At 56.2% G+C, this 27094-nt stretch overlaps 1 protein-coding gene and 1 long non-coding RNA gene across 3 annotated transcripts in view; one reads left to right on the top strand and one right to left on the bottom strand.

The window, feature by feature from the left end:
• LOC131818975 (uncharacterized) overlaps window positions 1-21974 on the top strand; it is a 43293-nt gene extending 21319 nt beyond the window's left edge. The window contains exons 3-4 of the long non-coding RNA XR_009348994.1: window positions 15615-17939; window positions 21341-21974. This is a non-coding gene — a long non-coding RNA (uncharacterized LOC131818975). The remainder of the gene's footprint in view (window positions 1-15614; window positions 17940-21340) is intronic.
• On the bottom strand, window positions 746-27094 carry ZDHHC7 (zinc finger DHHC-type palmitoyltransferase 7). Of its 2 annotated transcripts, none has more exons than XM_059153792.1 (8): window positions 26853-27094; window positions 14806-14891; window positions 11631-11961; window positions 5049-5173; window positions 4777-4873; window positions 4232-4313; window positions 3374-3417; window positions 746-2741 (listed from the first exon to the last, which is right to left on the bottom strand). In XM_059153792.1, the coding sequence occupies exons 3-8, from the start codon at window positions 11943-11945 to the stop codon at window positions 2565-2567; spliced, it is 840 nt and encodes a 279-aa protein (XP_059009775.1). In that variant the 5' UTR covers window positions 11946-11961; window positions 14806-14891; window positions 26853-27094; the 3' UTR covers window positions 746-2564. The 2 variants fall into 2 exon arrangements, with proteins under 2 accessions (XP_059009775.1, XP_059009774.1); XM_059153791.1 differs by having other exon boundaries at window positions 3374-3504; window positions 26853-27091.

The raw sequence follows: 27094 nt of genomic DNA, 5'->3' as shown, positions 1-27094 counted from the left end.
CAACCAAGTTCACGTACATGAAAACTGAATTCGGCCACCTTCGTATGTGGGTGCCACTTCCATTACTCATCTTAATGCCAATGTCCTACTTATGAGCAGTCCACCCGCACCCCCTAACAGTGAATACAGGGGATGTGGCAGCAAAACCCTGCACCGAGAGCCGCCGCCGGCCTGGCTGCCGGGCTCAGGGCTGTGTCTCCGTGCTCCGGTGTACCCGAAACGCTGGCAGGGGCCTCGCGGAACAGCGTGTGGGCAGCGTCCCTGCCAGCGGGCACCGCGGTCACAAACGTAGCTGCCCGTCCTCCCACCATGGCGGTCGGAGCACCCGCAGGCTCGCCCTCCTCATGGCCCTTTGGCTCCCTCGGGCCAAAAGTTGTAGGTGCCCGAGATTCTGGATCCAAGAAAGAGATTTTTTTTAATTGGTTTTATTTCAAAGTGCACTAAAGAAATGACAGGAATGCTCCGAACCAAGTCAAGTCGGATGACGCACACCAGCTTGGAGCAGACAGTAAATGTGGGCCGGGCACAGTCTGGGAGGGCAGTGCCGCCGGCCACGCCACTCGTCACAGCACCAGGGCATTTGGGGCTCTGGGGCAGCGGTGGCGGCGGCTGGCGCTGCTGGTCGGTGGACTCGCGCCACTTGCCCAGCTGTGTGGGGCCATCACCAGCGACTCTGTTTCATAGAAAAGCGACGCTGAAGAGCTGGAAGTCGACACTGGATTTGCACACCTGCAAGTCTCACGGGTTCAACCACTTCGACCTTGTTTTTATTGATAAACAGGTATACATGTTAAAAGCCTCACACTGAAGCCGGACATACACGTCCACCCCAGACAACACATGTGCAAATGAACACGCAACACGACCTCTGGACGCACGTCGTGTCTGGCCCCCTCGGGCCCGTCCCTCTGGTGGGGACACGGCCCTACCCCATGGCTCACACGTGTGTGCAGACTCGGTCCGTTGCCGAGACGTCCCCCAGCTTTGCTTGCCTGGCGACAGCTGTGTCTCAGGTAGGTCCCCCTGTGGATCTGCATCAGCAGCGGCAGAAGCCCTGATTAGGATAGGATACGGATTAATTCCAAACAGAAACGGAACAGTTCACAGATGAACAGAAAGGCGTCCGAGCCAGGAATGAAACACCAACTCTTCTGGGCCTGCAGGCGGGGCTGGAGGAGCATCCCGGACCGCGTCCCGGCTCGCGTCCTCACGGGTCCCACAGAACAGCCGCAGACCAGGCAAGTTTAAGGCGAGTCCCCAAGGAGGGGAGCTGTTTACTTTCTGACAGCATTTTCAGCTCTGCACTTAAGGGCCTGTTTTATCGCTCGTGACGTGGGAGAGAAACAAACATAAATGATACAAAGAATAAAGCTGTTGCCATCCTGAATACTCTGGGACAGTGAGTGAGGCTCAGAGTCCGGGGCTCTGCCTTGGGGTCCCCTCACGTGCTCAGCGAGGGCCAGAGGGCCCCCCCACCCCGCTCTCTCTGTGAGTCCCCGTGGCCGGCCCGTCCTGCTCCGCACCCAGAGCGACATCCGGCGGCACAAAGGGTGAGGCCGGCCCGAGCCTTCACTGTCCCCTTCACTGAGGTGCCGTCCGTACTCTGCTGACGTGGCTGGAACAAAACCACGGCAGCTCCAAGGCCCTCACGCACCCAAGATCTTCACAATAAAGTTAAAGCAGGTGGGCAGCGAAGGGCCACACGCGAGTGATTGTTCTTTGGATCAAGATATTCTCCAAAACGCAATACATTCATAGTAACGCCCGCGGGACGAGGGTCCCGTGGCAGCTCTCTCCTCTTCCCTGAAACGTCGGCTTCTAAGAAACAGCTTGTTGGCTGCACGCGGCTATTACCGGTCACCTCCCCTAGACAACACTGCCAGTGCTGAAGCGCACACGCACACACACGCGCACAGACATGCGCACGCGCACACACACACAAACTTGCCGAAAGGGTCCAAGCACGCGCTTCCGGGGCAGTGCGAGCGAACCTGAAGCCACCGCCGCGGTTCGGTGCCCAGATCGTCTGCGTATTCAGTGCAAAGTGTCGGAGCTCACTGAGATCACAGTGTGTCTCTGTGCAAGCGCCCCTTCTTGCTTGAGCGAGGGCACTCACGAAGCCCCGGGTCGACAGGAACGCCCTGAAACCGTTAGCTGGAGAAGTCTCAGTCACTGGATTGACTTTTGTTTTTTCTTCATGATTGAAAAAAGCAGCTTAGTACACAGGACTTTAATCACCATGGAACAGCCCACGCGACTTCTCAGAAAACGCCAAGTGTTCTTAACAAAAACCCTAACCGTGAGGAAGATAATGACATTTGGCTTCTTCACGTGGCCACGTACCTGTCGTTAGTCGTACAGGCAAAAACTGGCCAGAGCGTCACCCCATCACCGGTCTGGAAAAATCTGGTCTGTGACTCTAAATCTAGAAAACTCTGCTTGCTGCAAGCAACTGGTCTGTGTAGGCTCCGTCTGCCCTAATGGTCACAGGGGAGCTGCTCATACCCTTTCAGACCCCAAAGAAATCACTTAAGTCTGGTGACAAGTCCCGGCACGATGAGGCCTCAGACCGAGAACTCTGGGCCCCCCTTCCTGGGTCTGGTCTGCAGCCGCCCAAACCGGAAGCCAACAAAGGGGTTCATCCAGAGGAGTGAGGGGGGCCCCCCGAAGACAGACCGCATCCCCTCCCATCGCAGCCTTCGCTCCCACGTCGGCTTCTCGCTCTTCAGCCTCTCGATCTCCTGGAAGCAGAGAGGATCGCAGGTGGGCGGCAGGCCCCCCCGAATGCCCACCACGCACAGGCCAGGCCCCGTGCTCTCCACAGAGGAGCCAGACCCAGAGTCTGAAATCCGGTTCCACGTGACAGCTCTGGCGACGTGTGGGCCCCAGAGGTCAGCAGAGCAGACCCTCCTTGCTGTGCCAGCCCCATGGCCAGCCAGTGCCCCCCACCAAGCCCCTGCCCCACACACAGCCCGGACAGCCACGGTGGTGGCAGGAAGGAGCTGGTCCTCGGGGTCAGGCCACTGGCCTTTTTTCATTTGTTACAAGTATTTATCAAGTGCCTGCTCTAGATATACGGTTCAAAGGCACGAAGGCAATTTGTTGACGCACCTCACGGAGCTGCTCCGGGAGGCTGGGTCTCCTAGAATCTGGGAATCGGCCTGGCTCTACCTGCCCGGGGCCGCTGACTCTCTAACCAAACGGATCCTTGAGTTTGCGGCACGCATAAAGGCAGGAAGGACAGACACAGAGGAGTGGACCTAGCAATCTCCCGAGTTAGCACGCCCACACCTGCTGGTGACCCTGACCCTGGGACTGCCCACGTACTCAAGCCAAGTAACGTGAAGCAGGCGTGGCGGCCAAGGAAGCGTACCGTTTCATCGTTGCATATGGAGTGGATCTGGGTGCCGAACATGACTGCAGTGAAAGTGAAAAACAGAAGACTCTCAAGGCACAGGAAGACCAACAGGATTACAGTCACGGGGGGTGAGAAGTCACTGCACTCTGCGGACAGAGAGGGCGGCTGTGAGTGTGCCCCAGCGCACACCAACACCCAGAGCGCATGCGAGCGTGGTGCTCGGCTCACAGAAGGATCCTCGTGGAGCCAGGCCCGGAGCCGGCCCCAGCAAAGGCCGTGCTTGCCCATCGACGGGCACCTTCGCTGCACACCACGGGGCGGAGGTGGTCAGTCCTTCTGGGCCCAAACCCACCCCACCCGCTGTGGGGCAGTGCTTCCTTCTCACCCGAGGCTTCTGTGAGAGCTGAACCTGTGCGCTGACCTTTAGGGAAAGGAGGAGAGAGGACAGCCCTGCGTCCCCGCCCTGCGTGGCTACTCACACGGGCCCCCGGGGGGCGCGTCTGGCCGACCCACTGTCCCCTCCAGGGAGGCGTGATCACTGCCCGCTTTAGCCCACCTGCCGCAGCTCGCTCCCAGCCAGGAAGGCAAGGACCACACTGAATTCCCAGCCAGCCAGCCGGAAAACAAACACGAGCTCTGGCAGAACGACACTCATTTCCAGGTCGTCTCAGACTCGGCACAACTGCTTTGCAGGAACTATTACATGGCTAAGGAAGGACTGTGTGTGGCTTCGATACACGAGTGAAACCGACTTGAAACCCATATTCCTCACTAGAAGAATTTAGGAACGGACTGGCACATTGGTTCTCTTGGCTCTTCCCATTTTGCCCAACGGCACGCGCTTGCGGGCAGGGGACACAGGGCATGACTCACCAGTCCACTGCCCTCGGACACAGGAAACGAACTGGAGCCCACAGAGGATGAGAGCGTGGACGGAGGACAGAGCTATGTACATCTGGAATGAGAGAAGCCCATCAGGACCGGGGAGCAGCCACAGGTTTCTAGGAGCAAAGGCCACATCGGCTGTCCACTGTCTCGCTTCATTCCTTCATAAATGAACGAGGGGGGGACCCCATTAGGGCAGCGGGCAGCTGCCGTCCAAGGTCGCTCTACACCAAGGTGCCACCTCCCTGAACTGCAGCAGGTAAGGGGATCCCAGCGTGCCTCGGCAGACCCTGTGAGCAGCTGGCACTGATGGTGCTGGAGAGACGGAGACCAAGTCTCTGACCTAAATCCCCTACGAGTCACACGGCAGCAGGCGCCTGTAGCCAAGGACAGCGCGGCATCGCGGTCTCGTCCCAGAGAGGAGCTTCTAGAGAAGCTGGTCTGCCGTGAGAACAGATTCCCCTGCTGTGGGCCAGGCTCCCATTAAAGAGGGGAGCACTCTGTGAGTCCCCATGTGACCGCGCTTTACTCACCGTGAAGAGCACAAAAAACCTCTGATTCTTTTCTCCTACACAGTTGTTCACCCACGGGCAGTGATGGTCCATCTTCCGAATACATCTTTTGCAAATACTGAAAAGGAGAAATCCGGTTTTCAGTATGCCGCACTCTGAGAACACACAACCCGGGTCCCACATGCAATACACACAGTCCGGTGCCGTCGACAGGCCAAGGGCCTCCTGCTCTTGGGAGGGGCTGCGGTCCCCAGGGCGGCGGGCACCCGGGCTGCTCGGGGAGGGCCGCGTACCTGCAGTGGTGGGCGCGCTCGGGCTTGATGCAGCAGCACTTGGGGCACTTGTAGATGACCTCCCCCGGCTTCAGCTGCAAGCTCTCCATGTACTCTTTCGTCGCGTTTCCTTTGGGTACTGCCCCCTGCAGTTTACGGAGGATGTTTTGGTGGGAGAGAAGGAAAGATCAGCAGTCAGCACAGCAGCTCTGATCTGACAGCTGCGCTGCAATCCGTAGCGCTGGGGCTGCCACTCCAGCTACGCTAGTGTGAAAACAAGGGGGCACGTGGGTGGCTCCAGGGGTGAGGGGACAACTCCTGATCTCAGCTCAGGTCTTGATCCCGGGGTTGTGAGTTCAAGCCCCACCACGGCTCCCACTGGGCATGGAGCCTACTTAAAAACCAAAAGACAAAAATGAGAAGTGACTGTGTAACTCAGACACGATCAGGAGTTTTACTTCCATAGAAAAGTAGCATATGTATTAAAACGAACTCAAAATGCTTTATCCTTCTTAAGTGGGTAAGTCACCTGAGTTCTTTCTCGCTTCACGTGGGACACACCAGAGGTGAGGCTTGTGGAGTCATTCCAGCTCAAGGGCGGCTCATTGTCCCCAAAGGGTGGAATGTTCTGTGGACTGCACTCCTGAGTCACCCCATTCTCCGGGTGGGGCTTCATGATAAGAGTGCCCCACAGAGCCTTCCTATCCACTGCGTAGGGCCGCGCTGAACAGACCCGTGATAAGGAGAGGGACTTTATCTCATGTTTGCAGAGTTGCGCAGTGCACCTGCGCCGGAGGCCTCATCAGGCCTCCACACACCTGGGAAGTGTGGCCCTGAGCTCCTGACCGCACCCGCTGTGGGTGGGGAGAGCCCTGGGCGGAACAGCGCCCAGGTGGCAGCAGAGCATTTGCCGGTGTCCCACACGCTGGCCGAGGCAGCGCACAGGCAGCCAGGAGCGGGCAGGGACGGCCTTGTTCTTTGGGCAGTGGAGATGCTCAGTGAACAACACTGTGGGACAGGACCCCAGGAGCCATGTGGGGTGCACTGAAGACGGGGACCCACGAGAGTGCAGGAGGTTCTGCGCGTGGCAGGCGGGAACAAGGTCTCATTTCCCGTTGGTTAGTGCCTCGGAGCCTGCACTTGAGCAGAAATGCGCTTCAGGAAGAGCAGGCCAGGGCTGTGGTGGGAGCACGAGCCCAGGGAGATGCAAGGCGGCTGTGAGCAGCAGTGGGGACGGCGAGGGACTCCTCCCAGGCCGGATGCCCAGGCGGATGCCAGGCCCAAAGATCTGAGCCCCCGTGGGAGGGGGGCCAGCATCCACGCTTGACAGGGCACAGCAGTGAGTGTGCTGGGCCAGGAGACTGAGGACTGCCGGCTCCAGGCCCCCATCAAGCCAGACCTAGAGCCCCTGAGCCAGCGAGAGAGGCTACACCTCCAGGAGGCGTCCCGCCCACTGAGGACAGGAGGGGCGGCTTCCTGCCCACCTTCTACCACAGTGCGTTTCCCTCTGCGCAGCCGCCAGTCCCTTCATTGTCCCATCACGGGGAAGCTATTCTGGTCCTAGCGTTTCCTAACACTCTAATTGTCTTCGTAAACGAGATTAAAAAGTGAAGGGTTTAGGATGTTTTGACTTTGAAAACTTAAACCAGAATGTCAGGCACAATATTTTATGACGAAACCTACATAGCACAATGTGGAGACTTTCATCAAGTTTCCTCCACTGGTCCAGGAATCTTAAAGACACAGTGATTCTGTAAATCCCATGACATCGACATTGTGCTCACTCCTGGTGACAGCTCAGTGCCCTATGTTTCTGTGACAGGAAACGCACCAGTTTTCAAACTCCACACACCTTAATTTTGATGCCTTCTTCTGCAAAGTGTGATCTGCTGCAACGCGCCTGCGTAAAGCGGCACGGCCCAGTAAGTGCCCGTCTTTCCAAGGACCGTCTCCTGAGGCGAGGGCAGGGGGCGCCGCTGGCTGGGGGCCGCCACGCGCTGCCTTGGGCATCTTAGGGATCCTGCTGGAGAGCTTCTGGGCCGCTGCTCAGAACCCTGGGCAGGCAGCACAGCTGATCAGGGCTTCTGGGCCACCCAGCTGACGCCCGGCAGCTGGTGACCAAACCCTCGGATTCTGCGTCTCTCGCTATGCCTTCACAGAGCAGACCACAAGCTGAAGGCTGGAGATGCGGTCCTCAGTCTTGCATTCCTACTTTGGCCATCACCCGTCAGGGGTGCTTCTTCTGAGACCCATCTGTGTGCCTCACCTCGGCTCCCCGGGCCCCAGCCACGCCTTCGGGCATCCTGTGACCCCGAACAGCTTTCAGCTCTACTGCCGCTTTTTCCAGTGTCCGGTCCCTGCGCCACCCACACACAGCTCTCTGCCACTTCGGGGCAGGGAACCAGATGCCTGCCCTTGGGGACACGGCTTCCAGGCACAGCCTGTGGCCAGGGAGGTGACGCTTCGCAATGTACTTCTTTCTCTTTTCCCTCGTATCTTTCCATCTCGTCTCCCCGACTCCCCGTCATGTATTCTGGATCCCCAGGACCTACACAAGGTCCAGCTGAGAACGGGGCTTCCCCGGGACCTAAAGACACATTTACGATTGCCCAGGGGACAGGCCATGGGTGGAAACGGGCATGGGGTGTAAGCTGCAAACTCCGGAGGGCAACAAAAGCCCTGGGACAGAAGGCCCATGTTTCTACCACTAAAAAATCCCAAGAGACACAGAGACTGAGAGGTGTAAGACACAGGTCACCCAGCATCCAAGTGCAGGCCTTACTGGAGGCCTGCTCCCGCCAAGGAGTGGGCGGACCGAGACCCCGAGGTCGCCGGCACATGGGCACACACACATGGAGGGGTCGCCCCGCCATCTGCGGGAGCCGCCGTACAGGAGAAAGCCCCTCCTCTCGCAACGTCCGTGCCGAGATTTACAAACCAAGCTTTACTGTGTCTGTGATTTACCTCCAGGTGCTCTGGGGAGGGGAAGAGAGGGAGCAGGAAGGGTATCGCTGATGCGAGCCTGACCGGGACAAGCTAACAAAGCTCCCGCTCCACTTTTGGGTGCTGCGAACGGTCTGCAGGAAGTGAACAGAAAGACAGGGACTCTGGTGACAGGCGAAGCTTGTTCAAGCCTTGCTTTGTTTCCTGTTCAGTCCTGTTTTCTGGTGTGGACTGACCACCATGTCTGCGAGCTGGTGGGCTGCCAGAGGGGTGCCCTCTGTCGGGTGCCTGGGACAGGACCGCAGGTGCCACGAGGGCCTGGTCAACACCAGGCGCTCAACCAACACCTGCTGAGAAGGTGGACATTCGTACACAGATCAGGGTCTGGGACAGCGGGCTCTGGGTCGTGGGTGGTCTCTCTCAGTTTTCAGTCCTCAGCGTGTTCCAGAATGTTAAGATTGGTGACAGTCTCACCTTCTGATAGGAAGACCATCCCCTCTCAAGGACGCCACTTCCTTCCTGTTCCTCAGAGCCAGGGCCTGTTCTCAGGAACCATGTGACCCGAAGCCAGTGCCGGCACAGACTAACTGGTCCTGCTGCCTCGTAAACTGTGAGGTCCCAGTGGGGTCTGTGCCCTGCCGTCATGTGGCAGTTCGGTTCCAGTGCAGCCGAGACTGGACTCCGGGACGGTAAAGCTGTGACCGCAAAGACAGCAGACTCCCCGTGCTGAGGGACAAAGGGCGGATGCGCGACTCTGCGGGGCCGTGCCCTCTCCCGTCAGCCGTGGGGATCTGGCCCCCAAGGATTCCAACGTGCTCTGGTCTGGGGACTCCTCTTCCTCACCAGACGGCAAGGAGAGACAGACAGACGCCCCAAGGACAGAGACGCGCAAGGAGTCTGTCCCTTTCGCCTGCTGGTCCGCCCTGACAAAAGACTCCATGACCCAGTTCCAAGGCCTGTCGGGAGCCAGGCATATCCTTGTCCTTGGGCTCCTCAGGCTGCCCTGGACGTCCCCGGTTTTATGTACATTAACTCCAGCAGTGTCTGCAGTCTTCAGCAGCGTCCGGACACGAAACAGCGACTTCAAAGGGACAAAGAACTTGAAGGGACAGTTGTCCAAAGAAGATACAAATGGCCATAAGCTCACGGAACGACACTCAGCATCCTCAGTCACTAGGGAGATGCGGACAGAAACCACAGTATGACTCGGCTTCACGCCCGCAAAGCTGCAGTCGTCCACAAGACGGACCAGGGCCTGAGGTGTGGATGAGCTGCAGCCCTCACGCCGTGGCTGGGCACATGCTCTCCAGTGTGGGGAACAGTCTGGAAGTTCTCCCAGCGTTGAACGTAGAGTTCGCCCGGGACCCAACAGTTCCACTGCAAGGCATCTCCCCAAGGGACACGAGACACACCTCCAGAACACCGGCGCAGGAGCATGTGCGGCAGCGTCCTCGGTAAAGCTGGACAGTGCAAGCGCCCTAGTGTCCCTCGGCAGATCACGCCGGGAAATGAAACGTGGTGTATCCGGACACGGATGTCCTTCTGCCGTAAAAAAACACAGTACTGACACGGCTACGAGGCGGACGGTCCAGGCAGGCAGAGCCCCATCTGACAGGGTTCCGTGCGGGTGATGTGTCCAGCACCGGCCCGTCCGCAGACGCAAAGCAAGCTGGCAGGTGTCAAGGGGTTGGGGGGAGAAGGGCCCGGGCGGTGACAGCTAAGGGGCGCAGGGCTTCTCCTCTGGGTGATGAAAATGTCCTAAAACTGACTGTGGTGGTGGACGCACAAGTTGGAATACGTAACACCCACTTAACCGTGCATTTTGTGCTGTGTGAATTCAGTCTGAATTCCAACGCTGATGTCCAGGACCCCAAACTTCTCCTTGACCTTGGACCTCCCTCCCTCCTGCCGCTTTGCCCAGCATTCTCTGTAGTGACCCGGCAGGGAGAATAAGCGTGCCCACGAGGGACAGGGGCAGCGTCGCACACACGCCTTCTCCCCACCACGCAGCATGCCCGGCTCTGGGGTCCTCCGCGAAGCGTGAGACCTTCTCCCACAGGAGCAGGGGTTGGGACGGGAGCAGCACTGTGGATGTTAGGAGCAGGGTTTCGCTCCTGGAGAGAGGCTTTGCTACAGGAAAGGAAGGGAGGAGAGGGCCCAGAGAAGTCTGTGAGGGGACATCAGACGGGGCTGTGGCCAGAGATGGCACAGTCTTCGTGAGGTGAGTTACAGAGTCATCAGCAGACCTTGCATCCGAGTCTGTCCCGTGGCGCTGCTCCTCGCTGCTCCCTGGCCGGGTCTGTGACACTGTCCTCTGCCCAAGAGTCCCCCTCAGCAAGGGACTGAGTGAACAGTGTAGGAAGAGCCCCTGGGGTGCAAACTCAGCACAAGTCAGATAAATGCGCACGTAACCACACTGGGTGGGCCGGCCGGTATCAGTTCACCCTCAGACGGATTCCTGATATGATTTATAAAATAATCTGTACCAATAAGATATTAACTTCTCAGTATATTCTGCAGAGAAAGCTACCAACAGACATGAACCGGGTAGATGCTAATTCACCCGTCAGGAGCCCCTGTGCCAGTAGCGGAAAACTGTGGTTTTACTGCTGTTGGAAGCAGCTTTTCTCTAACACTGCTCCACAGGGACCACCGGGTGGTACCACCCGCCGCACAGCCCCGCTGACGGTGGGCACATCCTCCGGGCTCTGCAGTGAGCCTGGAACCCAGCGTCTGGGGGTGACTCCTGGCTGAGCTGCCAGGGTCCGTACCCCTCTGCCTACCCCGAGGAAGTCTCAAACCTCAGAGAGAGAGCCTGACCCAACACAGAGGTTCTGAATCTAGTGGCCTTCAAGACCTCAGGGACCAAGGGCAGTTCACAGTGGTAGATCTGCCCCTCTCGACTCTCAGGGAAACTGCTCCCAAAGGACCCCACCTGGCCTCAGACTTGATGTGACACAGAATGATCAGGGAATTGTAGAGATGCAGGGAACTCAAGATTAGCTACATGGTGAAATCCAGAACCTACATCTCTGGCCGTGAGTCTTTTCTTTAGAGGAACAGAGTATCTGAACCGGGAGGAATTTATGAATCTTCTAGTCACCATCTGTCCATCTGTACAAACTGCCCAGCGGGATATTTTCCATTTGTGCACTGTGACATCATTTGTGTCGAGTGATGTTTATTCTCCAGTTAAAACATGGAAAACGTGGGGCGTCTGCATGGCTCCGTCAGTTGCGTGTCTGACTCCTGGTTTCGGTTCAGGTCAGGATCTCAGGTTCGTGCTCAGAGTCCCACATCGGGTTCCATGCTCAGTGGGGAGTCAGGTGGAGGTTCTCTCCCTCTGCCCCTCCCCCCATTTGTGCACGGGCCCTCTCTCTCGCTTGCGCTCTCTCTCTCAAATAAATCTTAAAGTAAGACACGAAAAATGTGGGACGCCTGGCTGGCTGAGTCAGTAGAAAAGCGACTCTTGGTCTGGGGGTTGTGAGTTCAAGTCCCGTGTTGGATGTAAGGATCACTTTAAATAAATAAACAAACTTAAAAAAAGAAACCATGAAAAACACCAAGCCTTTACCCAGGAAATAAAAGCCTGAGGCCACAGGGTCTGTGGGGCCACACAAGCAGACATGAAGGAAGTGCAGGGTGACAGCGAGTACTCACAGGGTCGGTGAGCATGGTTCTCAGGTGGGACGCCAGGGCCAGCACCGCTAGGCAGTTAAACAGGACTCCATTGACCACAGAGTACCAGAAGTCTTTGGAAGGCAGCAGCATGACAAATGTCACCACAAAATCAGCGTAGACGACCAGGAGCCACGTCATGACGGCACAGATCATGCCGCAGCCATCGCGGATGAACCAGACCCTGTCTGCCACGTCGGCCTCCGAGGACGAGGAGGACGAAGAGTCGTAACTGTCATTTTCGGTCAGGAGAGGGTGATGCTCGACATCCCGGAGCCGGTGTCCTGATGACGGCATGATTTCCCCGCGCACCCTAGAGGGGGACAGAGAGCTGGTGAGGACCAGGGGACACATGCACGCTTGCTCGTGTGCCCCCTGAAACCTGACGGGTTCCCTGTTCTGGGCTGTCTCACGGGGACCGTCTAAATACACGTGACAGAAAAGACGACAACTGAACAAGATTTGAACCTTAAAATCTTTCACTTCCGTGACTAGCTGACAGCCTGTGACACTATTCGCCCCACTGTGTGGGCGATGCCGAGACGTGCGCACTGTCCCCTGCAGCCAGCCACAGGGGAGCCACGACGACAGGACAGGCCAGATGCAGACTCCCAGCCCAGGGGGAGACAGAGTGAGTGGCACCGAGCCCGCGCTGGCCCATGGGTGCGGAGGCCCAGCCCCCGAGCCACCCTCTGTGGGCAGCTCTGAGCTCCTGCCTGCCCTCCCCCACTGTGCCCAGGCCGCGGCTGATGGTGCGCTCGCCCTCAGTTCTGCACCTTCTGGAAGGCCTTCCTTTCTGCTGTCCTCTCTTACAAGCTTTCTTCACTTGCTAATCCATTTCTCCAGCTCTCCTTCCGCACCGTTCCCGTTTCCCGCAGTCCCGGAACCAGGCATGCAGCGGGGGTGCAGGAGCTCCCGAGCCTTTCCCGGACTGGCTGACGGCTGCCTTCATGCACACCCTTCTGTCACTGGCGTGTGACCGAGCAGCAGCAGGACACTTGTGGCAAACATCAGGGGTCCGTTCAACGGCCCCGGAGGCGCTCACATGAGGGAGAGAGGCCCGGGCGGCCGGAGTACTTCCTTGGCCAGAGCCCGACGAAGCAGGGGCTGCAGCGGGCTGCGGATGCCCTCGGGCCGCCACACGCCCTCCACGCACCATCCTTCCGCCCAGGCACGGCCTCCTTTCCTCCTGCTACCATGGCACCACCGTGACAGGCACGGCGGTGACAAGGACCGCGCAAAGCCGTGGGAGGTCATGCGGCACAACCTCGGCAGAGCTCCCTCTCGCTGGGCAAATACTCACTCGAAGCGGTTTCCCACTGTCCGTAAATTAACCCTGCTCCTGGGTCTGACGAAAACAGCTCTCGGGTTTTTCATAGGAGAAACAGAAGAAACTAAAGACGCAGTGACTGTGCACGGGTCACGGCCGGCCGACCTCGTGGCTGGCACCCGCTGAGCCTGCCACCGTCCCAGCCCATCCGCCACCTCCCTGTCACGCATCGGGACCCTCCGTGCCCCCTGGGGCCGGACCTTCCTCCCTCCCAAGCAAGCCACCCCAAAGGGCTCTCCTTCCTCTCAAGAGCACGCTCTGAGGGTGGGGGGGTTCTGGGCCGCAGATGGGATGGGGCGACCTGAAGAGGACAGCCGACCCTGGCTCTGCCCACACCCGGCCATCAGGGGCCGAGACGGGCGGACGCTGCCCCCTTCCCTGGGATGCCCAGTCAGTGCTGCCCGCAGCGCACAGAGCCCCCGTGTGTCCCGCTCCTGACCGACTCACACGGAGGCTCTGGTCTGCTCTCCCCGTACGCCCTTTCACTGTGCACACGTGCGGCCTCCAGCAAGTGCCTGTTTGTTGTCAGGCAGAAGCACCAGCGAGAACCTGGTCCCCTGCTCAGATTCCAGGAGTCTCCCAGTGACTTCCTTAAGAGGGTCCGAGTGAGTCCTAACTACACACCACCAAGCACTGAAGCAGAAAAACTCCTCCAACCAGAAATCATTTTGCTTTATGGCTCCTCCTCCAGCAGGACAGCGCCCTTGACAAGTGGGCACCCACCTGCTGTGCAGTAAGATGGGAAGCGACAGGCTCGCTTCCTGTCCCGGCGTGTCTGTACAGTCGGAGTTCCATCCAGAAAGCCCGAGCCCGCCAGTCCTCTGGCGGCACACACAGTGAAGACGGAACCTTCCCAGTGGAGACGCTGGTGAGAAGCTCCCCCATCCCCCACCCCCCAAGAGCATGGTACAGCTCTGTCGTGGCATGTCCCTAACCCACTGTAGAGGGCAAGTCTGTTCCTACAGGAAGAGAAGCCACAAACATGGCAGCACTGGGTGTGGTGGGAGCTTCCCAGACAAGCTTATGAGAATATAGATGCATGAAGTCTGCGTGCAAATGTTACAAAGCCGCATCTGTACAGCCCACCAGAAGGCAACAGGAAAATCCCAACACCCGAAAGCAGTCAATGAACACAGCGGGGTACAGCGGACAGAGTCCACTCTCCGTAGCCCACGGCACGGGCGTTCTGCCGCGTCACCGCGCTTCTCCTTCGTGGATGCAGGAGGAAGGGCACGGAGGAGAGGAGGCAGCAGCCCTTCACACGGAACCATCTGAGTCTTCTGGAAACAGGACAGCAGCGGCTTAATGACACTAAGTGAGCCCATCGTTGGGGTCGGGGCGCGTCTCCTCCCACACTCAGTGCCACACTGCCCTCGAGCTCCTGAAGACCGTTTCTGAGAGACACCAGAACGCACCATGGGCCATCAGAGGGCACATCAGCATTTTTGACTTTAGTGGCCCATTTAACGGGATTCTGTCCACACTCCCAAACCCAAGCTTAGTTGAGCTCATGTCAGAGAAAGCCCCGTTTCCCAGAACATGGCCAGCGCCACCGGAGATCGCCACACAACTCGATAGGATGATCATGCGAGCAACACCTTCCACTAATGTCACTCGGCACATGCCTCGCCCTGTAACACCTGCTGGTAACTTACACAGTCACTTCCCGGAATCCCCCCTGCGCAGTGGTGAGCAGACCGTAGGTGGCGGCCGGCGGGTAGACAGACCGGCCTTCTGCACCGCCCGTGCTGCCCTCTCCATGAATGCAGTTGGCGTCCGCGGCAGAAAGGACGCCAGGACGAGACACCAGCATAGTCACTCGCTTACCTCACAGATGATCTTGAAACATTACTTGAATATCTTGCGCCTTTTCTTCAGGATCTTAAGGTGCATAGTGTCGCGTGTGACGGGATCTGGAAGACAACAAACTCTCATTAAAAAAGTTACTGATTCAATGACCAAAGCGTGTGACGCTCCGTAGGACAGGATTGATTTGGAGAGCTGTAGAACCAGTGTAACATTTGACAGCCACGTAACCACGAAATCGTTACTCCTCTGTGTTTTCATTACTAACAAACTACGAAATGATGGGACAGTCCTGAAAACAAAGTCATTTACTGTACATCTGCCCGTTTCCCCCTCCTGCTACCTAAGCCCCAGCATCAAATACAAGTCTAGAAGCCAAAATCTCCTGAGAAAGATCCCCAGGGATCCCCCAAACCAAACCAGATCAGCCTGTATTTCAAAGGTCAACAAGCGTTTTAGCAGCCACAGCAAAAGACTTCCAGAGAAAATGGTAGCGTGAGACCAAGAGGTGAGACCCGCTGAGGAGGGAGCGCGGCACAGGAAGGCAGGTGGGGCACCGGACGTGTCCATCTCCTGAAGGAAGAAAGTCCCAGCTGGCATCTCCCTCCTGGCTCCCGGATCACCGGCAGGCCGGTGACTTGCCATGGCATCTCTAGAAGCCTGTGGCCTGAGAGGAAAGGCCTAAAGATACCAAGATGGGGGCGGGGGGAGCCCCCAACAAAACTAGTCTTTATTTCCAGCACAAACCTTTTCATGAGTTTTTTTAAGCTGTCCATTTATTTCCAGTCTTAATGTCATATAACTGACGAGCGTCCCTGTGTGTGTTCTAGGTGGACAGCAGAATGCTTCGACTGACCTACAGGTCAAAGGTTTTGAAGAGAGCCCGAATTAGGTCTCCTGAGAGACAGAGCCCAGAAAGAGGGGAAAAGGAATTCCGAAGAAGTAAAACGTAGAGAGAAACCTTAAAAATTAAAACACTGTATCTGTGAAACCAAAAGGAACATTCTGACTTCCTAGTTACTGAAAAATAAAATGAGAGAATTAAATTTAAAAACAAAGAAACAAACAAAAAACAGGACTGGATGAGAGATGTGGAACTCTCCCAAAAGGAGAATTAAGTGATGAAGACAGAGACCTCAGGCGACAACATAAAATCCAACTAGCCGGCCTGGCGTCCCAGCAGCAGGAGGACTTCCTGCCGCAGTCTCGCTTCCCTCCTGGCTGCCTGCTCTGTCCTCACCCTGTTTCCTTCTAAGAGATGATTTTTCTACTTAAGCCAACGCTCCATCGGGGTCTATCTTTTGAAACCAAGACCCCTAAGACAGCAGGAAGCTGGCCTGGAAGAGGGGTGGGGGGTCAGCGGTGACAGGGAACCCCCTAGTCTCGGCCACTAGCCAGACTCCCCAGGGCAGAGCGGAGGCCACTCTCTGTCCGCTCTTCTGCCCGGCCGCCACTGCAGGGCTCCTCGGGAGCCGCTTCTCCCCCAGCACTTACCGACAGCCCCCTGCCCGCCCTTCCACCGCCACCCACCGGCCAGCGTTCCCAAGTGCCTGCCGGCTCGGACCCCTTCCAGCTTGGAGCCCCTTCTGGATGTCTGAGGGACACATGTGGCCGTGACCCCACGCAGCTGACACTAATGCAGGCGACTTTCCAAATACGGTATTTACGCAGAGTAACTACGTTCACGGGCTATGTACGCAACAGCCAACAACTTTAAATACCTAATGGTATTCTGAACTGTTTGCAGATAAGCTTATGCTGACCATGTTTTAAAATAAAACTGGCTTTGGAAGACACAAGACTACCCATCTCAGACATCAGGTTTCCAGAAGAATCTCTACAATGAGATCAAATCCCCAATTACTTTTATGCATTTTAAAAAGTAACCAACACAGCAACCCCTTCAAAAAGCGGCCTGGCACTTTCTCCAAGTTCAACACCCACCCTGCGAGTCAACAACTCCACCTGGAGGTACTTAAACAGAAGTGAATGTGAACCCAAAACGCACACACAACTGTCCGCAGCTTTATCCGTAGTACTCCCCAGACCACAAACAACCCTAACATCCACCACCAAGGAGGCACCGAGAAACTATGGCATAGTCATACCAGGGCACACTGCTCCGTGGCACAGAGGAAGGAGATTAATGAGATCTGCAACCACACGATGAATCTCAAAGATGTCATGTCACGCGCACGGCACCTGAAGCCAGGCAGCAGCAATTTATTTTTAAGGAAATCAGAACAGGGGTTTGAACATAGCAGGATGACTGAGAAGAGCCCAGGGTAACTTTCTGGGGTGATGGAAATGCCCCATATCCTGACCTCACTGGTGCCACCGGCATGTGCGTCTCTCAAAACAAAAGTCAATGAGCTATTAAAAAAAAAATCAACAGTACACTTACGATTGTACATTTCATTGTACGATTAAAAAAAAAAATGCACAGGAGAAAAATCAGCAGCACGGGACCAGGTGCTGGGTGGGAAAGGTGAAGCGGAGGCCAACCTCCAGCCAGAAGCTTCCTCCAGAAACTTCACGCAGGGCCCAGGAGGTCTCTGACCAACTTCTGTCTGAATCTTCAGGCGGGGTTCTTGGCCTCTTTCCTCACCTTTTCCTTGGCTGTGAACAGACAATGTACTCTCAAATACAAACTAAAAACGAACGAAAAGACGTCAGTATTCTTTGGTGGCCAATAACTACAAAGAAGATCAAGACGGGCGCCTGGCTGGCTCAGTCGGTAGAGCGTGCAACTCGTGGTCTCAGGGATGTGAGTTCAAGCCCCAGGCTAGGTGTAGAGATGACTTAAAAATAAAACCTTAAAAAAAAGAATCAGGTACTTTCATTATTGCAATAAAAAGAATGTCTACCCTAGAGCCTGATATTCATGTTTATGTTAAGGTGCTGTTTAAACTCATTATGGCTTTACTATCCACACACCCACTGATGACCTATAAAAAGCAGGAATCAGCAGCTCTGCTTCAGGCATAGCAGCAGCACACGAAGCCAACGCGAGCCATGAGAGAGCTGCTTAATTCAGACACGGAGAGGGGGAGCGCCAAGCACGGTGTTCTCTGGCCCGGGCCCCAGGATGCGCAGCCCCAGATGGGAGCTGTAGCCCGCAGGAGCTCACACAGACCCGCAGAGGTGGGAATCAGGTCGGTAAACAATGTGCTAAGTGTTATCCCCAAATTAGGAGCACAGTGTGAGGACGGAGAGAGATGACAGCAGCTAACTCCATCCGGAGGAGCCAGAGAAGGTGTGAAAGAAGCCGCCAGCATGGTGGGCCCTGACAACAGCGGTACAGACCGAGGTGAGAACAGTGCGAGGAGCCCAGGTGGGAGCAGGAGCACGGCAAGCCCGAGAGCCGCGGGCTCAAGGTGAAGGAGGGGGAGAAGGCCAAAGGGGAAGGGCAGACTGGGGCCGCTCAGAGTACTCAGAATGCCCAGCTGCGCCGTCTGGAAGTCTGGACTTGTTCTAGTACGGGAGGCACCAGATCTTTGGCAAATGCACAGATGTTTTAAAAAATAATTGGTGACACCAAGGACGGAAGGAGGAAGCTGGCCAACCAGGAGGCTGGCACCACCTAGAACGGAGAAAGCACCCACAGGGGCCTAGAGGGAAGCAGGGCCTGCAGGGGACTGAGAGCTGTTCCGGGAAGCAAAAGCCCAGCGGGCGCCAATGGCGAGGTGTGGCTGGGGCGCAGCACGGGGAAGTGAAAGGGCTTCGGAGGCGTTTCTGCCCCGCCTGTGTCTCCTGGAATACGGGAGCCGCAGATCAGGAAGAGCACTCCCCCGAGACTGGGGCTCACAGAATTTAAGGAGCTTCTGGAAAACTAGCAGATTATCACCTGCCCTCCTGCTACTCCACCCTAGAGAGACCAGGTGGGAACGGACGCGACCAGCCAAGGGGCCCCAGCAGTGTGGGGCTGGAGCTCTGACAAGGGTCCAATGAGCCAGCAAGGGAGTCGGGGGGCTTAAGAGCACAAAGGCTGGAGCAGTCCGTGCCCTCAAAGCAGGCGCTGGGAGAGGCTCAGCAGGGACCCCTCCCCACCAGGTTCTGTCATGTGCCGTGAGCTGGGGAGACTGGGGGGTGAGGAAATTAAAGAAACACCTTTTTAAAGACGCAGGTAAGTCCTGGACACACACAGCTAGAAGGGAAAGTCGAGGGAATCCTTCTTGAGCTTCCGCTCCCCGCATGATCTCATGTCCCGCTCGGACAGCGATCGTGACTCTGGAATAATACGGGGGCTGTGTCTTCATCCCTGCCCCAAACCGTCGAAAATCCACTTACAACTTCTGACTCCCCCAAATTTAACTCGTAATAGCCTACTGTTGACCTGAAGTCTTACAGTAACAAACACCACAATTTTTGTATGTGTTATTATTTTTTTAAATTTTATTTATTTATTTGACAGAGAGATCACAAGTAGGCAGAGAGGCAGGCAGAGAGAGAGGAGGAAGCAGGCTCCCTGCTGAGCAGAGAGCCTGATGTGGGGCTCGATCCCAGGACCCTGAGATCATGACCTGAGCTGAAGGCAGAGACTCAACCCACTGAGCCACCCAGGCGCCCCAATTTTTGTATGTATTCTTATGGCAAAGTAAACAAGAGACACCAAAGTGTTAAGAAAATCCTAAGGGGTGCCTGAGTGGCTCAGCTGCTTACATGTCTGCTTTCAGCTCAGGTCATGATCGCTGGTCCTGGGATCGAACCCTGCACTGGGCTCCCACCCTGCACTGGGCTCCCCGCTCAAAGGGAAGCCTGCTTCTCTCTCTCCCTTTGCCGTTCCCTCTCTCTCTCTGTCAAATAAATAAACAAAATCTTAAAAACAAACAAAAAAAAATCCTAAGAGAAAATACATTTACAGCACTGTATTATATTTATCAAAAAAAAAAAAAAGCTGACATGTAAGTAACTGCGCAGTCACACCCATGTTGTTAAAGGGTCACCCGGGCTTCATCTCCACATTCGCACACGGGCCGCCTTGGACCCGAGGGGTTAAGTCCCCGCCACCCCCGACCCCCGTGAGTCCCTGGGGCTCCATACAAATCCCACCACAGGGCATCCTGCCTTGACCATGGCTAGCTTTTAAAAGCCGAGGACAGCCCCAAAAGGGACTTAGCGGAAGCAGAACAAAGAAGCAGGTGCAGTTAGGCCAGTGAAGCTGGGGTGGAAGAGAAGGTCGGCAGAGAGGCCGCCACACTTGCTCCTGTTTGCTTTCTCGACCCGAACTTACTGGAACTCTTCTTGCAACTACAAGGACAATCCAGGCGCTCTGTGGTTTTCTGTTTTTGAAAAGACTGAGTGTCCAAGTTTGCCGACTCGGGGGATGACCCTTCTTCCTGAGCCGGAGGAAGCAACAGTGGGGCGGGCGGGGCCTGTCCGCGGAGAGCCGCGCAGACCGACTGAAGCGAAAGCCGTTCACACGCCATCCCGCCGTCTCCTGGGCACGGAGTCAGGAGCGGGCTGGGGGCATTCCAAGCGCGGGAGGCAACAGACTGCAGAAGGGACGCTGCGGGGGGATAATCCAGGAAGCCGTGGGCCTGGGCAGTGCGGCGGACCCCCAGGTTCTGACAACGGGAGGGGGAGGGGCTCGCGCTGCTCTCCAGAAGCCCGGCTCGGCCCCCACAGGCCTAACGGGCTGGAGAGTGGCCAAGAATACAGGAGAGAAAACCAGGGTATCCAAGGCAAGACCTGAGCTGAGATGATTCACCGGGCCCGGAGCGCAGGACGAAGGGGAGAGGCCTGACAAGCCGGGGTGACCGAGAAGTCCGGGGAACTGGAGGTCCTGGGGAGACTAAGAACCTGCTGGGGAGGAAGCGACGAGGCGGCCAGGTGGGGCTGAGGCTGGGTCAGCGCTGAGAGCTCCGCGGAGGCACCGCTCAGGGGACCGGTAAGAGCCGGCAGGTCCCGACCTGGAAGGGGAGTGGGAGCGAGTGAAGGGGAAGGTCTGGCGGCCTCTGCGGGGGCGTCCCGCCGCCTGGCTGCTAAGCGAGCCCGGACGGAATGGGAAGACCGTGCACGGTCCTAGCTGAACCTGCAGCCACAGTGGGGCGCTCAGATTATCTGCTCCAGTGTGTTTATGGCAATTACGTTCTCAAATGTTCTTTCCGTCCATTTGCGATCATGAAAGATTTAGCTCGCGCTTTCAAACCCTACCAACAGCGTATGCCGTACGAAACCACTGTCTCCTCAAATTATTGTATCTAAAGAACAGAATATTAACCTTTAAGGGAAAAAAGAAGCAGAATATTCAGCTAACTAAAGCTAAGCCTCAATCGCATGCTGGCACATTCCCCATACTGTGAACGGTAAACTTATTTAAGGTTTCTAGAAAGGCCTTCCACACTAAAATATGGAAGGATGGCAAATGGAGGAATGTGCCCACGTTGTGGGGGGCCGACAGGACTGGGAACGGAGTCAGTCTCATGAATGGGGGCGGGGCCGCGCCGGGTCCTTTCCCACCGGCCACAATTCAGTCTCTTACTGGGTCCTCGTCTGTGGACACCTCAGTGTTGCCAGTGCCCAGCTCAACCCTGGGTCTTCCCTTTATCTACAGGCTCTCTAAACGACCTTCTAGACTCTCGGGCCCACTGTCACTGCTGAAGACACATCTGTCCCGGAAGCTCCCAAACCGAGCAGGCACCCCAGGTAAATCCCGCCGCTGCTCAACAACCACCCCACCCACGGGCCCTTACGACCTTCGTGGCTGCATGGAGGCACCTCCAACTAGTTGTCAAGGTCAAAACACAGGAGTCAACCTTCAATGGGCTTTCCCCGAACCCCCCACCAAACCCTTAAGCAAGTCCTGAGGGCACAATCTCCAAAACCAACCACAGTGGGGCCTCCTCCCCCTCCCACCCGCCAAACCAAGGCCCAGGAGCCTGACCCCGGGCAGTCCGCAGGGCGCCTCCTACACGTGCTCCTTTTCTGCTCTCCCTGCGGCCCTCGCCCCACGATCCACCCCCATTCAGCCCCGAGTAAGTTCCCACAGATAGAAATCATACTGCGTTCCTCCATTTCTTAAAACCACCCAGTGAGTGCCTCTGCCTCTGCAGGCCTCCCTGCAGTGAACCCCCCCCCCAACCCCAAGGCATGCTGACCTCACTTCTCACCCTCCCCACCTGGCTGGCCGTCTGGCGCCTCTGTCATCACCATCACACCACGTTCCCAGCTATGTCCCGGCCCACACCCAGGACCCATCTGTGGAATGAACCAGTGAGAGAACCGGGGAGCGCACCAGAGGGAGCCCACAGGAACAGAACAGGGAGGCAATCAAGTGAGATCTGGCCTGCGAGGAGAGGTCGGGAGTCTGGGAGCCTTGGGGAAAAGCAGTCAGGGAGAAATGTGGAAGGTTACCGGGAGAGAGGGAGATGAGGAAGAGAGAAACCCACTTGTAGGGGTTTTCCGGGGGCGCCTCCCTTCCTGGGGCAACAGCCGAGCGTGCCGGCTTGACGAGGCCGTCTCACGGGTGCGCTCACCCACACGCCAGAGGTCTCGCTGCTACCACCGTACCGCAGCCACAGCTGGATTCTCAAAGTCAAATGGAGCAGCTCTTTTCAAAATCCCAAGAAGGTCAATGAACCCCGAGGAATTCTAAATCCAGAAACAGAAAGAACACCAGAGTTCCAAACTCTCTAGGAGTCCTGTCCCGGGAACTAGCGGAACCTCAATCAGGCTCGTAAATCCCAGCCTCTTTCCAGATGTTCCTAAATAGGGTTTCCTTGTTTAAAATGAAATGAACTTTTTTTTTTAATTTTTTTTTTTTAAGATTTTTTTTTTTTTTTTTGACATAGAGAGAGATCACAAGTAGGCAGAGAGGCAGGCAGAAAGAGAGAGAGGAGGAAGCAGGCTCCCTGCTGAGCAGAGAGCCCGATGCGGGGCTCGATCCCAGGACTCTGGGATCATGACCTGAGCCGAAGGCAGAGGCTTAACCCACTGAGCCACCCAGGCGCCCCTGAAATGAACTTTTTTAACATGAGACTCCATTGAACCCGAAGCGCTACGAACACGGGCCGCACCACTCCTGAGCTAGCTGTCAGCGGCAAATCAGTGACCGCCCAGAGGCTGGAAAGGGAAAGGCAAGGCCAGCTCCGACTACCCGTCTCCTGGCGCGGGGCTTCACACGCATCCGTGCACCAGAACCCGCTGCTACCTCAAAAGCAAGGCGCTAGTATCGGCTCATTTGAGCCACGGGCCCATGAAGCCTTAAGATGGCAGTAACTTGCCCAAGCTCACAGCCAGGAAAGGGTGCACGCAGGACTGTCCTGACACCAGAGCCCACGCTCTTCCATTAAAATACACTGCCTCGCAGAGTAGCTGGTTTTAGAAAGTGCTTTCTCTAATGAATAAAGTGAATTAGGGACTGTGGGACTCTGAGAATCCAAAACATTTCAACAAAGAAATGATACTGCAGAAGCCTGTCTCGAGAGACACCGGAAGCTTCTCCATCCCGACTGTTTCTCGCTTACAGGGTGCCGCGAGGGAAGAGCACCCCTCCCGGAATGCAGAGCCTAGGACCACACCCTTTCCAAAGCACCAGCAACACAGGGAGCTGGCCTCTGCTCCCACGTCCTAAGAACACCCCTCATGCAACCAGTATTCATTTAGTTCCTCTTACCCTCTAGACATACAGCCCCTCACCCCTTCCTACCTGCGTGAGGACACTCCCTGCTTAGGGCTCTGCCCCCTCCCACAACCAAGTTTAGGCACCCTCACCTCTGGCGGTTGTCTCTGCAGAATCCCAATCTCAAGGTCACCAGGTCCAACCACCACCCTCTGGGTAGCCACAGGAGTTACAGCCAAATACACGGTGCGGGTCACAGAGGCAATGTGGTCCCAAACCTGTTAGCCCTGCCCATGGCACTCAAGGTTCCAGTGAATCCGGCTCCCATACCTTTTGGGACTTAGTGCGCACACTCTGTGCCACGGGGCGCTCATGCTGGTCTCCTCTCCACACCCTTTCACCCCTCCGTGCTTCTGCTCCTGCTCTCTCCTCCAGCAAGAGGACGTTGACTCTCTGCCCGGCCAGCTGAGTTGTTAATCAAGCACCTCCCAAGCCCCCTCGACGGAGAAGGCATCCCTGGATGACTTAAGTGTTTTCAAAACCGTAAGATGCTGTACCAAGGGAAGGCACCATCCTGGGGCCACACGGAGTCTGGGTTTTATGAGACAACAGGGTTCTAAGAAGGCTCTACCGGAATGGAGTAAAACTCAGCGATAAGCAGAGCTACAAACAGCAAGACAAGAATGTGTTTGCAGAGAGATGCAAAGAAGTCAGTGAGTGGGAAGAAATCAAAGAGGCAAACGTGAGAGGAAATGCCTAATGGCCTGTGCCGTGACAGGCAGGGCAAAGAACAGACACAGAGTTCATGGGAAGTAGGGACTCTCTCTTCCTCAGAGGCAGAGGGAAGAAAAAGACTGATGGACACTGAGAGAGATTTTTAGGTAGAAAAGACTCAAGGTTGAGAGAACTCTTCCAGTAGCCTCTGTTTCCTCCGTGTTCTAGAAGGTAGTCATCTGTCAGTGGTAAAACAAAAGGGTGTGTTTTTAAGTAGAAAAGGACCATGAAGGAAGGAAGGATGCTGCTGTGCAATCAAAAAATACAACCTTGCCCAAAAGGAGGTTTGGTCTTGGCTGACAATCCGACTCGGGGTGGGAGATGGGCACCCCAGAAAGACCCATACTGTGATTCGGGGAGCCTTTGGGTCTCACAGTATCCGCGTGGTCAATTAACGAATCCGTTACACTTACAAAATAGAACCCACGTAAAGACTCTGTGAACACCGAGGCGCACATGAGTTTCCCGGGTTGGCAGAACCCCGTGCACACTGTCTCCTATCGATGCTAGGAGTGTAACATCGGAATCCACAGAGAGAGGACAACAGAAGCTTCACCCCTGCCCCTCCTCAGACTCTGTGCGCGAAGCCTCTCCCCTTGGCTGACTTTAATCTTTATCCTTTACCTGTAATAAACCACAACCATGAGCATAACGGCCTTCAGGAAGTTCTGGGAGTCCTTCTAAATGATCGTCCAGCCTGAGAGTGGTTTTGAGAACCCCGAGACTTGCCACTGATGTCAGAAGTGAGGGTGGTCTTGCATGACTGTCTCCCTCTGAACTCTGCAGCTGCCTCTCACAGTCGGCCTGAGAACTTCTCAGATGCTACAGCCCAAGGGTCACAAAGCGAGTCAATACGGATGCTGGACACTGGCTCTGGGGCCGAAAGGAGATTCACATTCAGTGAGTACTTAGACTTCAGGCTCTGCTCTAGTGTTGGACTTTTTTTTTTTAAACAAAATAATCTGTATTATTTTTCTAATTGAGATATTATTTTTAAGAAACATAATCCCAAAAAGCTGCTTTAGGAAAATTGTCTTGTAGAGCTGCCCAACATGGAGTGGAGCAGGGCAGCTCCAAAATCAGGAAAACTACTTCCCACTTCATCCCAAACATTAAGTTCACATGTAAACTTACTTCTAGTCCCATTTCTCAAACGACCAAAAACTATTAGTTCTACCACTAGAAAGTCCCAGGCCTGCAGGTGACAGTTCCAGCAGGTACGTGGACGTCAGTCCATACCTCTGACTGAATCAAGACGTTTTAGTATTTTCTCTCTCACTGAGAGGGCTGTGAACTGACAACGCTGATGCCGTGTGACCCATTCCGTGCATACGAATGCTTGTGCTTTCTGGAAGGCGCCTGCTCTTATGGTGGACCGGTCAGCAGAGCTGTAAGGTCCAATCTGCGCACTGTCCGCGGAGGCAGGCTCTGAGCCATTCGTAGTGGAGTGCTTCTGCACACACTTTACCCCCTCTGCTTTGAGCTGAGACAGTGGCATAAAAAGTTCCCACGGCGATTTAATGAATTCCTCAGGAAACCACCTTTCAGATGGCCTTGTTCTCCTCCGTTTCGCTACTCAAAAGTGAAGGTGCACCCACCAGCCTAACCCCCCAAAATATACAACCCAAACGACTTCGGTAACTCAAACCCTTTTATCTTCCAGACTGTTCAAGAAATGCAACTGAATGCTCCTGTCCCATTCCCCCCGCCCACTTTTTTCAAATATCCCAAGATCCTTTCACATTAAACAAGTTCAATAAGGTGACTTTTTAAAAGGTGACTTTGGGTTAAGTACAAGTGGTAAAACAAGGTCAAAAAGATTAAAGTTGTCATCTGTGAGGTGAAGAGTTTAGGAAGAAATAGTTACTGGCCCAGATTTCTCGACCACCTCAGACAGGAAGGGTACAACAGACAAATACAGGTGCGGGAGGTACATACACCAAGCGGACTCACTGCGCAAATGGTCAGTGGAAGAAACTTCAAGGCCGCTGCCCCGACAGCTCTTCGGCTCCCATGTAACCACCATCATAAACGGGTTATTTATAAGCTAATAAAGTTTCTCCATCCCAGCAAAGGGACTTAGTTCCCGCAGCAGTGACTCCCCAGGAGAGATGGACCTTGGCTGCAGCGAGAAGACGAGCAGACTGTCCGAGATGCCCTGCCCCGCAATCCCCACCCCACCCCCCGCCGCCAAAGATCACTGATGGGGGAAGGGAAGACAGCCACGAAGAGGAGCAAAGAATACAAGAACGGTTCAACGTTTTAAAAGGAAGGGAGGCACAGGAGCCTCCGAGGAGCCACGGGCGGCGTTCAGGGGAGCCCGTCGTAATACGTGCCTATAAACCACTCTTTACAGCTCCCAGTAGGGTTTTACAGTCTGTCTCTCTCCGCCCTCACAACAAGCCCGTGGTTAGTTTATCAGAGCGGAAGCCGCGGCTCCGAGAGCTGGGTGTCCTGCCCAAGGTCAGGCGACAAGCTAGGGCTGCCATTCGCGCCCGATCCCGAGAGATCAGCGGAGGAGGGACGGGGAGACACCTGGAAGGGAAGTCGCGCGCGGGCACCGAGGTGCCCCCGAGGGGCTCGGGAAGGTCGCCGGTGCGCGGCGGGTGGAGGAGAGGGCGCAGTGGGCCGAGGGAGGCGCGGCCGGGGCCCCGGAGCGGCCGGGAGTCCCCGGCGTGGGCACCTGCCCGGCCCCGGCCCGGCCCGGCCCGGCCCGGCCCGCCGCACTCACCCGAGGCCCGGGCGGGGTCGCCCGGCGCTGCGGCTTCTCCCGGCCTGCGGCGGCGGCGACTGCAGCGGCTGAGGCAGGGACGCATCATGCGGCCGCGCTCATGGCCGGGCCGGGGCGGGCCCCGCGGCTCGGTTCGGGTGGGTCCCGCCGCGCCGGTCGGAGGGAGGCGGCCGCCGAGCACACACGAGGGCGGCGAGCCCGGCCCGGAGAGCCGGCGGCGGCGCGACCCCCGGAAGTGAACC

Source organism: Mustela lutreola, chromosome 16 (assembly GCF_030435805.1).
Source record: "Mustela lutreola isolate mMusLut2 chromosome 16, mMusLut2.pri, whole genome shotgun sequence".
NCBI lineage: Eukaryota > Metazoa > Chordata > Mammalia > Carnivora > Mustelidae > Mustela > Mustela lutreola.
The sequence above is the reverse complement of the archived record's forward strand: the minus strand, read 5'-3'. Positions and strand labels throughout refer to the sequence as shown.